Source organism: Daucus carota, chromosome 2 (assembly GCF_001625215.2).
Source record: "Daucus carota subsp. sativus chromosome 2, DH1 v3.0, whole genome shotgun sequence".
NCBI classification, from domain to species: Eukaryota; Viridiplantae; Streptophyta; class Magnoliopsida; order Apiales; family Apiaceae; genus Daucus; species Daucus carota.
Window position 1 is genome coordinate 12,102,315 of NC_030382.2, and position 17,209 is coordinate 12,119,523.

A 17,209-nucleotide genomic window follows, 5' to 3' on the forward strand; every position below is an offset into this window, starting at 1 on the left:
ATCACACTGTCACGGAAGTGTCATGTCAATGGTGCCGCAAAGACATGGCTGTAGTACCCCTACAGCTGGGAAACTCGGTATACCCTATATCTCTCTAAGGGTTCAAACAAAACAATTTTCACAACTTTAAATCACATGGTACATATATTTCAAATAAACTAAACAAATCATATTTTGTAAAATCTTTGAAAACCGCATAACAATTATTTCAATCTTTCAAAACAGATTTTTAAAATATTTTTCGGAAATCAAAACAGTCAAATGAATAACGCAAAACAGCCTTAGCAAATCGGACGGATTAAAATAGGACAGATCAAAATTATTTAATATCAAAAAGAGTAGTGCTGAATAAAATGAATAGAATCCGTACCTCGAAAATAGCTAATCGAACACTCACGAGATTCCGCAAAAAATTCGCTAAACTCCCGACTCCGAACCTAAATATAAAATTATAATCTATTATTAACGATTTCTAATAATCGACTGAGATATTTACAGACTCGATAATATACCAACATAATCTCAAATCCAGTGATTAATAGCGTACACATTAAATCAATACTCTAGTCAGAACAGGCTGATATTTGTTGCGGAAGCATATCGTAACTCATTTCCTTTCATAATTACTAAGGAGTAAAAACTATACTCTTGTGAGCCAATATCCCCTGTACCCAATTCACCGTGCATGATTGGTAGCCAATTAATAAACTAATACAGCATGAGTGCATGACGACATAACAAGGCAAAACATTATTCAATATCAAATGGCATGATACCTTTCTGCCTATAATTTCCGAGACAAAGCTCTCCCCTGGTACGTATTCTCCGTTCTCTCCTTCTCCTTCACTCTGTTTTTCACCCTTTTTCCTTTACTCTGCGGCTACTTCTAGGGTTATTAATAACTGATATGTTTTTATATATAGGCCTCCAAGTATCCTATAACTAATATAACTCTAATTATTAATATTAATCTATTTCTAATCTAATTACTAATTCTATTTCTAATCAAATTATATTAAAACAAGTATTATTATTAACTTAAATTACTAATTCTTTTACTAATCAAATTACTAAACTAATATTATTAATTCTATTCTAATTCAGATTTAATAATAATAATAAATAAATACGGATATTACATATATACCCCCTTAAAAAGGATTCCGTCCCCGGAATCTAACGAAACTAAAACTCGTACCTGAATTAAATAAATGCGGATATCTCTCACGAATAGATTCCTCTAATTCCCAAGTAGCCTCTCGCTCCGAATGATTCTTCCACAAAACTTTGACAAACAAAATATTTTTCTTTCTCATTACTCGCTCTTCTCGATCTAAAATAGCTTCCGCTTCTTCTTCACAAGAAAGATCCTCCCTAATCTTATGTAACGGATACTGAACTACGTGAAACGGATGATACTTGTAGCCCTTCAGAACAGACACATGAAACACATTATGTACATGAGATAACTGTGGTGGCAAAGCAACTCTATATGCCACCTCACCCACTCTCTCTATAACATCAAAAGGACCCACATATCTCGGACTAAGCTTCCCCTTCATACCAAAACGCTTAACACCCTTCTAAGGAGACACCTTCAAGAACACATGATCACCGGGTTCAAATCCACCAAACTTTCTCTTTTGATCTGCATAAATCTTTTGACGTGATTGAGCCTTCTGTAAATTCTCTCTAGCCTGCGCCACCTTCTCATTAGTTACTCTAACCAACTCTGGCCCTTCAATATCTCTCTCTCCAACCTCATCCCAACAAGTCGGCGCCCTACACTTCCTACCATACAAAGCCTCAAATGGTGGCATGCCAATACTTGCGTGCCAGCTGTTATTATATGCGAACTCAACAAGATACAAATACTTATCCCAGTCGCCTGTCCACTCTAAGGCACAAGCTCTCAACATGTCCTCCAATGTCTGAATCGTCCTCTCTGACTGTCCATCTGTCTGCGGATGAAAGGCTGTACTAAAGTTAAGTTTTGTCCCCCAAGCTCGCTGAAATCCCTTCCAAAAGTGTGATGTGAACCTCGTATCTCTGTCAGAAACTATAGACACAGGCATACCATGAAGTCTAACAATATCCCTCTGAAAAATCTCCGCCAACTCATGAACAGGTGTAGTCTCTCGAATAGGCAAGAAATGAGCAGATTTAGTAAGTCTATCAACTACCACCCATATGACATCATTCTTTCTAAAAGTCCTTGGTAAACCAGTCACAAAATCCATGGTTATGTTTTCCCACTTCCAAATCGGAATATCTAACTGCTGTAACAATCCACTAGGTCTCTGATGTTCTATCTTCACCTGCTGACATGTAAGACACTTACCCACAAACTCCGCTATATCTCGCTTCATCCCATTCCACCAAAAATGTGTCTTCAAATCCCTATACATCTTAGTAGAACCCGGATGAATAGAAAATGAAGAACTATGAGCCTCGGTCAAAATTGCCTCACGAATTGCCGAATCTGAAGGAACACAAAGTTTACTACCCAACCATATCACACCCTCATCATCAACAGGAAAATCGGTTTGCTTCCCATTCACCAGCTCCAATCTAATAGCATCCAACTCTGAATCATTCTTTTGAGCATCCTTAATCTTCGAAATAAGATTAGGTTCCACCTTTAAGCTTGCTACACTGCCATCTAACCCTCTCACATACAACTCCACATCTAAGCGCTCTAAATCTGAAATAAGGTGCGGCTGAGTAACAAGAGATGCCACACTCCCGAAGTTCTTCCTACTAAGAGCATCCGCCACCACATTAGCTTTCCCCGGATGGTACTGAATCTTAGCATCATAATCCTTAAGAAGTTCAAGCCACCTCCTCTGCCTCATGTTCAACTCCTTCTGCGTAAAAATGTACTTGAGACTCTTGTGATCAGTGAAGATATCACAAGTCTCTCCATATAGATAATGTCTCCAAATCTTCAATGCAAATACCACTGCTGCTAACTCCAAGTCATGGGTCGGATAATTCACCTCATAGGGCTTAAGCTGTCTAGAGGCGTAAGAAATCACCTTCCCATGCTGCATAAGAACACACCCCAAACCTCTCTTAGAAGCATCACTGTAAACCTGATATCCTCCACTGCCTGATGGTAAAACAAGTATAGGAGCTGACACCAACCTCTTCTTTAGCTCTTGGAAACTCTGCTCACGATCATCATTCCACTCGAACTTAGCACCCTTCCTCATTAGTTGAGTCATTGGCAAGGCTATGGACGAAAACCCCTCAACAAACCGCCTGTAGTAGCCTGCCAAACCCAAGAAACTCCTCACCTCTGTGACGTTGCTAGGTCTCGGCCAATTAGTGATAGCCTCGACTTTCGCAGGATCCAACTCAATTCCCTTACCAGACACAATATGCCCCAAAAATGCAACCTGCTCCAACCAAAACTCACACTTTGAAAATTTGGCAAACAATTTCTTCTCCCTCAAAATACCCAACACAACGCGCAAATGCTCCTCATGCTCCTCCTTACTCCTAGAGTATATCAAGATATCATCAATGAAGACCACAACAAACTTATCAAGGTAATCATGGAAGATCCGGTTCATCAAGTCCATAAACACGGCTGGTGCATTCGTCAACCCAAAAGACATCACAAGAAACTCATAGTGACCATATCGAGTGCGAAAAGCTGTCTTAGGAATATCCTCATCTCTTACTCGTAACTGGTGGTAACCCGATCTCAAATCAATCTTTGAAAAATACTTCGCCCCTTGCAACTGATCGAACAAATCATCAATACGTGGCAACGGATACCTGTTCCTAACAGTCACCTTATTCAACTCTCTGTAATCAATACATAATCTCATTGACCCATCCTTCTTCTTCACAAACAACACTGGAGCACCCCATGGAGACACACTAGGCCTGATAAATCCCCTATCCAACAATTCTTGCAACTGCTCTTTCAACTCGTGCAACTCTAGTGGTGCCATCCTGTACGGCGTCTTAGAAATAGGCTCTGCACCTGGAACAAGTTCAATACTAAACTCCACTTCTCGATGCGGTGGCAAACCTGGTAACTCATCGGGAAACACATCTGCGTATTCACTCACAACTGCATAATCCTCTATACGAGACTCAACCTTGGATGTATCCTTTACAAAAGCAAGATAACCATCACAACCCTTAGACAATAGCTTCTTCGCCTTTAGAGCTGAAATCAACTTAACCTCCCCTTTTGGCTGAGACCCCTGGTATACATACTCTGGCTTATTCACATCCCCAAAGATAACCCGTTTCTCCTCACAATTAATCGTCGCCCTATACTTACTCAACCAATCCATACCCAAAATAATGTCAAAGTCATGCATCATCATCGGAAGCAAGTTGACCTTATAATTTCTATCCCCCACAACTATCAAACACTCTCGGTACGCATCAGAAATACTAACAGAAGTCCCCATAGGGGTAGCAATAGACATATGCGGAGATAATAATGAAGGTAAGACACCAAGATAACGAACATATGATAGGGATACCACAGAATGAGTCGAACCAGTATCAAATAACACATAAGCATCACGTGTACCCACAAAAACTGTTCCAGAAACAGTACCTGGATTAGTTGCTGCCTGAGAAGAAGTCAATGCGAAGACTCTGCCTGTAGGATTCTGCTGATTCTGCTGATTCGGCTGACCTCCACTGCCACTACCTCCATCACCATTATTACGTGGACAGTCCTTTAACCTATGATCCATCGAACCACACGAGAAACATACCCCAGTCTGTTTATAACAAGCTCTGCCCGGATGGTGTCTACCACATGTAGCACAAGGAGCCACCGGAATCATATTGGGGTTACCCCCATACGCTGGATAACGTCCCTGTCCCCTTTGACGATTCTGCCACTGTCTAGGCTGCTGCTGAAACTGCTGAGTCTGCCCCTGCTGAGCCTGCCCCTGACCACTATACTGATTCTGCCTCTGCCCATGAGCCGTATGACCTCCCCTATTCTGGTTCTGTCCACGCCACTGTCCATACCGACTGTTCTGACCACCATACCCCTGTCTACCCTGTGCTGTGACTAGCTGATCATCTCTACCCCTCTTACGACCACTGTCAGATCTGTTAGTCCGGAAGTCTATACGCTCCTTCTCAACATCCTTGGCTGCATCAGCCACCTCTGCTACATTCTGAAATCTGGAAGAAATGATAGACATCCTAAGAGACGACTTCAGCCCCCATTTAAATTTTTCTGCCTGCTGTGCTGCAGTCCCTGCAGAAGTCCCAGCAAATCCTGCCAACCTGATAAATCTCGCAAGATACTCAGTGATACTCTCATCATGCTTCTGCTCAATAGAATTAAACTCTCTCATATAACCATCCTTCTCTGCCTTTGAGAAGTACTGCTCATAAAACAAATCTGTGAACCCCTGCCAAGTCAATGCCTCAACAAATGCATCACCCCTGATAGTCTTCACTCCTCTCCACCACCTCTGAGCATCCCCCTCTAACTTATACACAGCCAATCTCACCTTTGTAGCGTCATCACATCCCAATGCATCAAAAATCTTCTCAAGATGAACAATCCAATTTTCAGCATCAATAGGCTGTGGTGCTGAATGAAAAGAATCCGGTTTTTGCTTAACGAACCTATCGAACCAAGCTAGTGCATCAGGCTGATTTTGTTGCTCCTCATTATTTCCTGGGTTTCCCTGATTTTGCCCAGCTTGTTGCAAAGCCTGAGTCACTGCTTGAGCTATCAACTGAGCTAACTCAGCTGCACCAATGTTAACGTTATCGCGCCTAGGATTCTCACGTCTAGGAGGCATCTACAAGATAAGAAACGAAACGAATAAGAAAACGAGGTTGGATAAGAAAATAGTACAAGCAGATATCAAATGAATTGCGCAGATGAAGTGAGCAGTTGAAATGAATTTAAACAGAATACCCATCCTAACGTCTACCCATTCTCACAGGTCAACCTAAATAGGTTTTCTACAGGAAAGAACCTCGCTCTGATACCAACTTTGTAACACCCCCATCTTAAATTAAGACGAGAGGTTACCTACAAATCCAAAACCTGCAAACAGAGCACTAATATATATTCCAAACGATGATAAACAATTCTAATAAGTACTCGAATGATATAAATCCTCGGAAATAATTTAATCTAAATAATGCGAATAAATAGAATCTCTAAACAATAAAATCCGAATAAATGCTAGAAGTCCATAAATCCTAATCAATGAAAAGAAAGGCTGCTCTCCATCACACAGTCCCGAATCCCCCTAAGTACCTGCCAGAAGAAGAATACGGCATGAGCCAAATGCCCAGTACGGATTGGAAACATTTACAAAACAAGAAACATTTAAAATATTTTGACAGTAATATAAATCAGTTATTTTAAAATAACAGGCTGAAGCAACAAGGGGTTAGAATATTTCATACCGAGATCAAATCAGAACATATACAGATACACACATCATAGGGTACCTAATGTGTGCAACAAATCGGATAACGTGTACGGCATATACAACGTCACCGTCAAATCACAAATCATATCAAAACTGAACTGGGTGCACCCACGTATCCTGAACATATAATCAAAATGGCCAAAGCTCCTCCCAAGAGCTATCAGAAGGATACGCCGTGACCAATCACACTGTCACGGAAGTGTCATGTCAATGGTGCCGCAAAGACATGGCTGTAGTACCCCTACAGCTGGGAAACTCGGTATACCCTATATCTCTCTAAGGGTTCAAACAAAACAATTTTCACAACTTTAAATCACATGGTACATATATTTCAAATAAACTAAACAAATCATATTTTGTAAAATCTTTGAAAACCGCATAACAATTATTTCAATCTTTCAAAACAGATTTTTAAAATATTTTTCGGAAATCAAAACAGTCAAATGAATAACGCAAAACAGCCTTAGCAAATCGGACGGATTAAAATAGGACAGATCAAAATTATTTAATATCAAAAAGAGTAGTGCTGAATAAAATGAATAGAATCCGTACCTCGAAAATAGCTAATCGAACACTCACGAGATTCCGCAAATAATTCGCTAAACTCCCGACTCCGAACCTAAATATAAAATTATAATCTATTATTAACGATTTCTAATAATCGACTGAGATATTTACAGACTCGATAATATACCAACATAATCTCAAATCCAGTGATTAATAGCGTACACATTAAATCAATACTCTAGTCAGAACAGGCTGATATTTGTTGCGGAAGCATATCGTAACTCATTTCCTTTCATAATTACTAAGGAGTAAAAACTATACTCTTGTGAGCCAATATCCCCTGTACCCAATTCACCGTGCATGATTGGTAGCCAATTAATAAACTAATACAGCATGAGTGCATGACGACATAACAAGGCAAAACATTATTCAATATCAAATGGCATGATACCTTTCTGCCTATAATTTCCGAGACAAAGCTCTCCCCTGGTACGTATTCTCCGTTCTCTCCTTCTCCTTCACTCTGTTTTTCACCCTTTTTCCTTTACTCTGCGGCTACTTCTAGGGTTATTAATAACTGATATGTTTTTATATATAGGCCTCCAAGTATCCTATAACTAATATAACTCTAATTATTAATATTAATCTATTTCTAATCTAATTACTAATTCTATTTCTAATCAAATTATATTAAAACAAGTATTATTATTAACTTAAATTACTAATTCTTTTACTAATCAAATTACTAAACTAATATTATTAATTCTATTCTAATTCAGATTTAATAATAATAATAAATAAATACGGATATTACAACTACGGTAAAAAATAAATCAGATACTAATTAACCATTATAGCTGTCAATAGGCCCTTATACTAACCACAATATGACTAAGGTATTGCTCATGCTTAGAGCCCTTATATTTGTCAGTAGGCCCCTACATTGATAGTCTCTATAATAAATTTATATTCACAATTGCTAGTGTGAAAACCACTTTTTAGGTGGGTGGCATATTTTTATGTACTCCCATCTCATTAATAATAATGACTCTTGCATGAAGAAAAATCTTCACCAATAAATATGTTCCACTTAATTAAAAAGTACTCCCTCCGTTTCAATTTACATGTCCACTTTCAAGAAAAAATTTTGTTTCAAATTACTTGTCCACTTCAATTTTCAATGCAAAATCATATTTTCTAAGTCAATTCTCCTCCACATATCTCTTATTTATATTTCCTAGATCAATCTCACACCACATATTATGCTCATTTAACGCAATTAATTTGTGAACAACCACTTTTCTTAAACTGTGTGATTTTTTGAAAGTGGACATCTAATTTGAAACGGAGGGAGTAGTTGTTAGTGTGTGTTAGGAGCACACACTAGAAAAATTCTTTTATATTATATTTGCAACAACAAAAGTTGGTGAATACAACTGTTATATTTGTGGGCCCATACAATGACGGCCCTATGATGAAAAATAAATTTTATGATGACAACTCTCACCCCTCACATTCACCTTTCTATTGTGAAAAATAAATAATAAGATGATGATGTGACAGTAGAATGGAAGATTTTAATGGGTGTGGTTGCTATATATACAGTGTGGGTCTCTAGTATATCAAGTAATATACTCAATATTAACTGCGTTTGTCTCTCCATTCTGCAGCTCCACTGAACTAGTTCTTCAACTTGTCTCAAATAATTATTTAAGCAAGCAAGGCCCGCTAGATTTTATATTATATTGACAACAATAAACGCCTTTTTTATATAACCCTACTTGTACAACTTTCATGCCTGTCCCTAGGACCTCTGTGGTACTATGGTCAAAAATAGATGAGACACTATGATTAAAAGTTGTCGCTCATGATTACATGTGTTATATTTGTCACTAAGCCCCTACATTGCCGGTTTATAATGATGTATAAAAATCTACACCAATAAAATTGTTTATTTTAATTAATAATCAGTTATTATTGTGTGCTATGAGCACTTAAAACACTTTTTTATATTATATTGTCAACAACAAACGTTATCGCTAGTGAACAACTGTTATATCTATATAGCTCCTATATTGACTGCACTATAGGATGAAAAGTATATTTTATGATTACATCTCTTAGACTCTACGTTCTTCCCACTATTGTGACAAGTAAATAATAAATTATGATGTGATAGTAAAATGGAAGATTTAATGGGTGCGGTTGATATATATATACATGAACCGAAATTGTTTTGAGAACAGTGTGGTCGATCTCTAGCATTAATTTTGCACAAAAAATGCTAGACAAAATTTATTTATATTTATAATATATAATAAAATTTTGCACAAAAAATGCTAGATAAAATTTATTTATATTTATCTAGATTTGAGAATATATAATAGCTCATCTAGGGCATATGGAGAATTTATTTTAGAAACAAGGGATCAAACAATTATATCATGCTCTAATTTGTTGTAGATAATGATATTATATTATTAATTTTTTATTTTTTTGCATAGGTGTATGATGGTTAATAAGATTTTCTTTGGTTTTGAAATTTTTTGCAAGTATTTCAACATATTTAGATAATGTTCCAATCCTCTTCCCACTGGGTCCATAATACAATGCAGGAATGAGGAAGACCTAGCTAGTAGCCTAGTACAAGGGTGTTCAAGTGTTATTCTCAAACATGCAAAGGTTGTACTTCATGTGTGCTTCGGATGTCAAATGTTGCTTTTCACCTGTTGTTGTTTCAGGATTGCTTAGATTTCACCATAAATGTGAAAAACGAGCAAGGACTACGGAGATTCTCGCTAACATCTTAGTTTGTGTTTGATTGGAGTGAATGGAATGAAATGATTAAAAATAAATGAAAATAGTAGAGATAGGAGGAAGGTTTTGAAAAAAAATGAGTGAGTGCAAAATTTTTATGATAAAATTTGAGAAGAAAATGTGTATATGAAAAAATGGAGCATTCCTTCTGAAATTGGAGATGTGATCTCTAGCATGGGGTACAAAAAATGAAATGGAGGAACGAAATGAAATTTTTAAACATATACCATAACATAGTGCAAATTTCATTTCATTCCTTCAATATTCATTCACCCCAACAAAATACAACATTAATACCTTTCTTTTATTTCATTACAAAAAAAAGAGGTTATTTTTTGTGGCTTTAGCCTTTAAATATTTATATACTTTTTATGGTCATTTTGGATGTAGTTGGTTAGTTTAGATGTAGTTAGTTATTTTGGTGTGAATGTTTATTTTTGGTTTGAACAGAGAAGCAGAATCCATTACAAATTGTATATTTTATGATATGGGCTATTAAATTCGACCATAAATACAGATTTTATATTAATTTCGACCACATATTTCATGTTATTGTCTATTGAATTCGACTAAAAACAAAGAATGGCCTATTAAATTTGACATAGTATATATATTCGACTCTAATTGGTTGAAATTAATATACATGGTTGGAAATTTAAAATTTTTACTGTCGATCGAATTTATTATTTTTTACAGAAATGCAGGAATTTCAACTTTTTGCTAAAACAAATTTTTTTGACTAAAAAATTCGAACTGCTAACTGCTATCGTTCATGGTCGAATATGTCGGTCAAAATTAATTAAGTTCGACCTTTTATTTATTTTCGACTTTCTTAATTTCGACCAGTTGCGGAACAGTCGAAAATGGGTATATTCGACGGTAAATGGTCGGGAAAAAAAGATTCCCCTCGATTTTTGCAGTCAAAAATGGTAGTTTTTCTGTAGTGTTTAGTCCTTGACCAAGAAATCAAAATTCCCGCATGTATTTAAGTACCTATCTTTATGGAGTACTTAAACAATACTCCCTCCGTTCCAAAATACATGTTCACTTTAGGAAAAAAAATTTATTTCAAAATATTTGTCCACTTCAACTTTCAATGTAAATTTTATATTAATTTCCAAAATCAACTCTCCAAATTCACTACATCTCCAGGGACAGGTAGTATGTTAGGAATATGTGATGCTTGATGATACAAAATGTTTATGTTCATACTTAGAATACTTAGAATAAATTTGCATGTAGCTAATCAATTGATAGCATGCTAAGGCAGTATCGATTGATCAGATAAACCCATCAACGGATGATGAGGTACTGTAACAAAGCTGAAGTATCTTAGCAATTGATGTTATGTTATGAATACTTCTAGATTAGCAGTTGATCTATCAATGTATGTTTAGATAGGGTGACATAATTGTAAATATGTGAAGTCATGTAATCTATCCAAGTGAAGTGAAGATCGATCGCTATTTTTGAAGTATCAATGGCTAATTTAATGGAGCTTATCAATCGCTGCATCAACACCATCAATCGATAATTCAAGGAAGACTGTCAATCGCTCATTCTAAACAACTTATCAATTGATAGTTCAAGAACATTATCAATCGATAAATATTAGCAATTGACAATCAGCAATTGACAGCTACAAGTCAAGTAAAAGACAAAGAGCACATGGGTTGATGTGACAGATGCTGCACCAGCTTTGGAAGCTAAACCAAAAGCAGTTTAGTCAAATATTGAGAACCTCGAAGCCTACCATTTCTGGCAAAGCAACAAGGATTTCAAGCTGCCAAATGCTGTACCAAGTCCAAGAAATTCTATATTTGTATTAGCTAGAAATTGAGTAGGAAAATACTTTTACAGACTAGTCTTGTTTTTAGTAGTATATATTCACTTTGTAATTTACATTTCAAAGTATCCAAACACCAAGAACTGAAGAGCAAAGCACTAGAGAAAGTTAGCAAGAAATTGTAAGCTTCTGCTCTTCATTCTTCTGTAAGCAGCCAAGTATTTTTTACTTGGAAGGTTCTTAATATAAAAATCTCTCAGGTGGATCAAACAATCTACCTGAAATTTTTAAGATCCTTGTTCTTTAAATTTCTATTTTAGTTTACATGTTCTCTTGTAGTTTGAATATAATCTGTTGTGCAAGAATTTATTGAAATTTTTGTAGATTGTATTCAACCCCCATTCCACAATCTAACTTATTGTTTGCATTGTCTAAATAACATAGTAAAACATCTCTATGACAGTCAATACTTTGCTAAATAAAGTACTGCTCCCGGCCCAGAGCCTCAAGATTTAGTACTTTATAATTTTGTGTGGCATCCTCATGTAACACCTCAGCTTCATCTGCAAATTTGTTAATCTTGGCATCTATGGTTCCAGTACTGGCTGAAGCCTGATTATATTTTTTTTGACTATATATTTTATTCTATTTTTAACTAATGTTTATGTACATTATTAATAATATTGTATGATATTAACAAAAATTTTATATAATTAAATTAGGAAAAATGATAAGAAACACAACTTTTATGTCTTAAACAAAAAATTTATGAAATAAATGAACAAAAATATTATTTCAATTTTTGAAAATCACTTGAGTTACTTAAAAGAAAAAAATAATTCTATATTGAAAGAAAATATTTCTTAAATTAAATTGAGAAAGTACAAATCTTAAACTAAAAAAGAGAAATTAAATAGTGTTTGTTAAGGAAAGGGCGACACATAAAGTCTGACCTACATCGACAGTTGAGCCAAGGTGACGCATAAACTACAACCTACAGCGACGGTTAGGCATAAGCCGACACATAAAATTATCTGTCGGTTAAACAGAAGACCATTGTTTTAAGTGTCGGCTTTTTTAAAGGCGACGCATATTGTACACTTTAAGCGTCATCAGAAAACACCCGACGCTAAAGGTATATCACAACGTTAATATGCGTTGGTGTCAAACATTAAACCGACGCATTAGTCCTATTTTTGCGACAGTGAAAGAACTGACGTAGTAGATGCGACTCTAAAAATCATTGGGCAAGAACATTATACACCTCACGCTCAATAAATATTCCTATTTTGAATTTTTATCATACAATATTGCATGGCTCATCAAGAAGTACTTTACATGACAATCTTTATGGTAACTTTTTCAAGTTAAAATATAGTAGGCTTCCAAAACCAGCGTCTGCTACCCATGTTTGTTGTTCCCTCAATATTTTCTAATTTTTACTATTTCATCTTTCTGTACGAGTACAAAAATCATCATAATATAATCCAAAAAAATATATATTGTAAGAATATGTGTGACAATCATTTACTTTGTTATGATAAATGAAGAGTGTATTTGTGAGTGATGATTTTTTTGACCGCTAATAATCAAATTTCTTCTAATTGGCAATTAAGTATACACATTCTTGATCATCATGTATTTTTTCTTCATTCTTTCTCCAATCTTTGATTGATTGATTCTTTTTTTTTTTTTTATGTTTTTCATCTACATCTAATTAATGAAAATGACAAGTTGGTAAATGCAATTTGGATGTGTGTTGTTGAAATGTATGTCTATAGTGAGTAAGGATAAACTAGTAATTTGTGCTTACATAATTACCGTCTTAGATAATTTTTTTTTTTACCTTCATCTCTATATCTCGATCTTCCGGACTCTTCTTTACTTTAGTCATGTCTTCATCAGTTTGCTAATATGAAGAAGTTATATAAATGCATATAATTTACATAAATTATCAAAAAAAATATACCAGAAATGTTACTAAATATGATTTATCTAAATAAGCCTAAGTTCTGTGGAGACCATAATTGTTTGGAGTATTGGAGTCCTGCATCCCGCCCCTCCATTTGCAATCTAACGGCCCTAAGTCTTTCATATGTTGATGTGTAATACATTTGCACGTACAGAACTTTTATAACTGTTAGCTAGGATAGTAGCGCTAATTCCGTACAATGGTTTCTTGATAATTACAAGTCTATCACAATGATATCTACAAATTGTTCGCAGTTGCTCGAAGTGATGGTTCTTCTAACTTTCAACTTGTTTCTCACCTGTTATCTTCTGGACTTACATGTTCCGACTATTTGCAAATGATTAATAGAAAAGAACAGCTAGATTAGTGGATGATTGTTTTGTTTAATTAGTCTTGGAGACAATACTTGAATGTATTCCTCTGTTCTGCACTTTTTTTTGTCACATCCTCTGTTCAGCACTTGATTTAACGTATAAGGTAGTTATTTTCATTTTTTTTAAACAAAAAAACTTATCTACTTGTCTTTAAAATCAACTGTTCATTTTATTTTGATCCAATAGTGTTAGATGTGGTCTCCAAAGACTTCAAACTATGTGGTCTGCAAGGAGCCCAACTCATATGTTGCTTATGTAATATAATCTCTTGAATTATACCTTCTTGTAAAATTTATTTATTTCAGGGAAATTTTAACTCAAATAAAATTTATTGAGTATTGTTTTGTAAATAATAATTTTAAAAATCAATAAACTTTACTGAGTACTGTTATTTCGTAAATATTCAAATTTCTAATTTTAATTATTAAAATTAGAAATACAATGGATAGAATTCCAGAGACATTGCTTACTATCATCACTGTTCTCATTGTTTCGGAGCCAACCAGAAAATGAGTCTTGAATTGCTATTTTATGTTCATGTCAGAAGGCCAACTCTTGTAACAAAAAATACACGCACTTTAGTTGGAATTTTAACGTAAATCAGGTGATCACCCTTGTGGTATGGGATAAACTCCAGCTAAGCTTTCTCATACTTTGACTCCCGCAAGTTATATCTTGCTATAATGGTGCAGACACGAGGGATCCGTATCAATGAATATATCCAGCTAGCCGATTTTTCTGTTTTGTCGAAAACATGCACGGCTGTTTTGAGTAACTTCTAATGTACTGGTGTGTACGTTTTATATATCTTCGAATATCACTAAACTCCGGAACAAGATTAGGGAGATCAGAATGAGCCCAATAACAATTTTTAATATAAAACTGTAGAAATTCTATAATAAAATTCTGATTCATCCCTGATCCAAGTTTGTATATGATTCAAGCTCCACCAATTAGCTCGGATAATAACAGCAAATAACGCTCCTGTTTGTTTCCCAGAAGTAGAGCTGGTTCTGGACTTCTGTTTTTCTTGACCCGTACACAAAAAGGTAGATGCACTTTTAAGAAGTTGAGAATGATAGTTTTTGTCTCACAGTTTCTACTTTTTTTCCAAACACTTTATTAACTTATTTACTTATCACTTCTACTCCACTTCTTTACTTTAAGTAAAAATCATTTTTTTTAAGTTTACCTAAACGGCTCGAATAACTGTCATCACTAAAAAAACAGGACAAAACCGACAGCCAAAAACGGTCGGTTAAGAAGGCAAACGGTCGGTTTTACCACTAAAACCGACCGGAAAGGTTGGTCGGTTGTAACCTGGTCGGTTATGAAGAATTGGTCGGGTTTAAGGACAAAAACCGACCGGCAATTCAGTCGGTTTTGCAGATTGAAGAAAGTCGCTGCTCTGGGTCCTACATTACCATCTGGAGCCACGTGGACGCCACTGCCAAGTGTAACATTATAACTGACCGAGTGCGGTCGGTTTAAATGTTTGACCAAAATATGGTCAAATTTTCTGAGGACATTATAACCGACCGGCCGTGGTCGGTTATAAATTTTGACCAAAAAAGTCAAATTTCTTGAGGGCATTAAAACCGACCCGTGGTGGTCGGTTATAATAGTTTGACCAAAAAAAGTCAAATAGAAAGCATGACCTTATAACCTATCAGACGCGGTCGGTTACACATAACCGACCGATCCCTGTGGTCGGTTAATGACCAGAACGGTTGCGGGGCTTAAAACCGACCGGATATAACTGACCAGTTTGACCACGTATCACCGACCGCGTATGTAGCAATCGGTCGGTTTTTTGGCTTTTTTGAATGGTAAAGGTGGTGGGTTATGTGTATTGCGGTCGGTTTTGTCAGTTAATTAAATGGTAAAACCGACCGTGCCGCCGGCGGTCGGTTAAAATATGTCGGGTCTTGCCAGCAAAGCAAAACAACGTCGTGTTGTTGTATAACCGACCGAATATCGCCGGTCGGTTTTAAGTCGAATTTTTTCTAGGCGATCGGTTTTAGGCGGTCGGTTTTGTCTTTTTTTTTTAGTGCATACGGATCAAGATTCAACTCCGTAGACAGACGCTTTATAAAATTCCAAATTCCCGATAAAATTAATACATATCCAATTCATCAACCCGGACAAGGTATTTGCATTTTCAACTAGGCAGTTGAGCCAACAAACGATGAAGCAGTGTGCTTGCACTTTCAGTCGGGTAGTTGAGTCCATGTACAAATTTGCAATATATTTGGGCACTATTTTTGCGATAGAATTTTGATACAATTTATAAAATTCTAAATTTATGTGTATCAGACCCAACAATTCTAATATAATTCTATATAGGAATGTTAGCAAATTAATACTCCCGTGGTTCTTTATACTTTTCCTCTTTCATATGTCAGGAGTCAGGACTGTTCATGACATGAGACAAATTACTTATTTATGTCCAATCTATAAAATTAAATATAGTCATGAGTAATCTTGTTGCATTCGTATTTACGAGTACTTTAATACGGTGCAATTTTTATATTTAATACTAATATAAAATTAAAAATATTAATGATAAAAAATGTGTGTTGACAAACTTGATATAGGCAAACAAGAAAAATATTTAGGGATGGAAGAAGTATGTATTAGTTATATATTTGTACTTACAAAAGTGTCTGAATGTGAGATAGTTGTTGGTGAGGCGATCAAATTTGAAATCCCACGTTACTATGCACTTAGCTAAAAAAAACAAGGTTTATATGATTAAAAATGAAAAATAAAATGAATAGATTAATATTCGTGAAATCATAATATTGAAACTAAATTAATATTTTATTTTTTATGTTCTATTGACTTCTTAAATATTATTGAGCACATTTTTTTAGGCACTTCAAACATAAGAGAAATATATAATAAGCAGCGCTGTAATTTTTTTTTTTTTTTTTGACAATGCAGGTTTATACGCATTATAAATTAGTATCTGTTCTAATACTTTTCGGATGAGCCAGAGTCGAACCCAGGTCTCAGCAGCGCTGTAACTTCTTAAAACTAAAGAAAAGGCGAAAATTGAGAAAAAAAATCCCGAAAACAAGAAAAACTCAGCTCAAAACATATGAATTCTAACAACAAAACTTACCTAAGAAAAAAGCAAGCCAGAAATGAGTAGAGTTTCCATGAAAATCCAGAAAGTCACACAAAACAACAAATGTAAAAACACATGTTGCATGCATATTCACCAGGGACCCACTTGAAACAGGTGTCGATCTCTTCTTCTGCATGGCAACACATTCGTATAAACTTGTATTTCTATATT

General features: G+C 35.5%; 1 protein-coding gene across 1 annotated transcript; it reads right to left on the minus strand.

Annotated features, from left to right (window-relative positions):
* Positions 1 to 378: 378 nt before the first annotated feature.
* Positions 379 to 5,491, minus strand: LOC135150090 (uncharacterized). The gene is made up of 2 exons (XM_064086255.1): positions 4,589 to 5,491; positions 379 to 437 (listed from the first exon to the last, which is right to left on the minus strand). Exons 1-2 carry the CDS (start codon positions 5,346 to 5,348, stop codon positions 418 to 420), a joined length of 780 nt encoding a protein of 259 aa, XP_063942325.1. The 5' UTR covers positions 5,349 to 5,491; the 3' UTR covers positions 379 to 417.
* Between the last annotated feature and the right edge of the window lie 11,718 nt (positions 5,492 to 17,209).

What these genes read in the sequence shown, in the direction of transcription:
- LOC135150090 (XM_064086255.1), bottom strand. Translation starts at nt 5,348, where the DNA reads ATGAGAGAGTTTAATTCTATTGAGCAGAAGCATGATGAGAGTATCACT. An exon ending in TCAGGCAGCAACTAATCCAG is followed by an intron (nt 438 to 4,588) that starts GTACTGTTTCTG and finishes TTTTATATTTAG; the next exon opens with GTTCGGAGTCGGGAGTTTAG.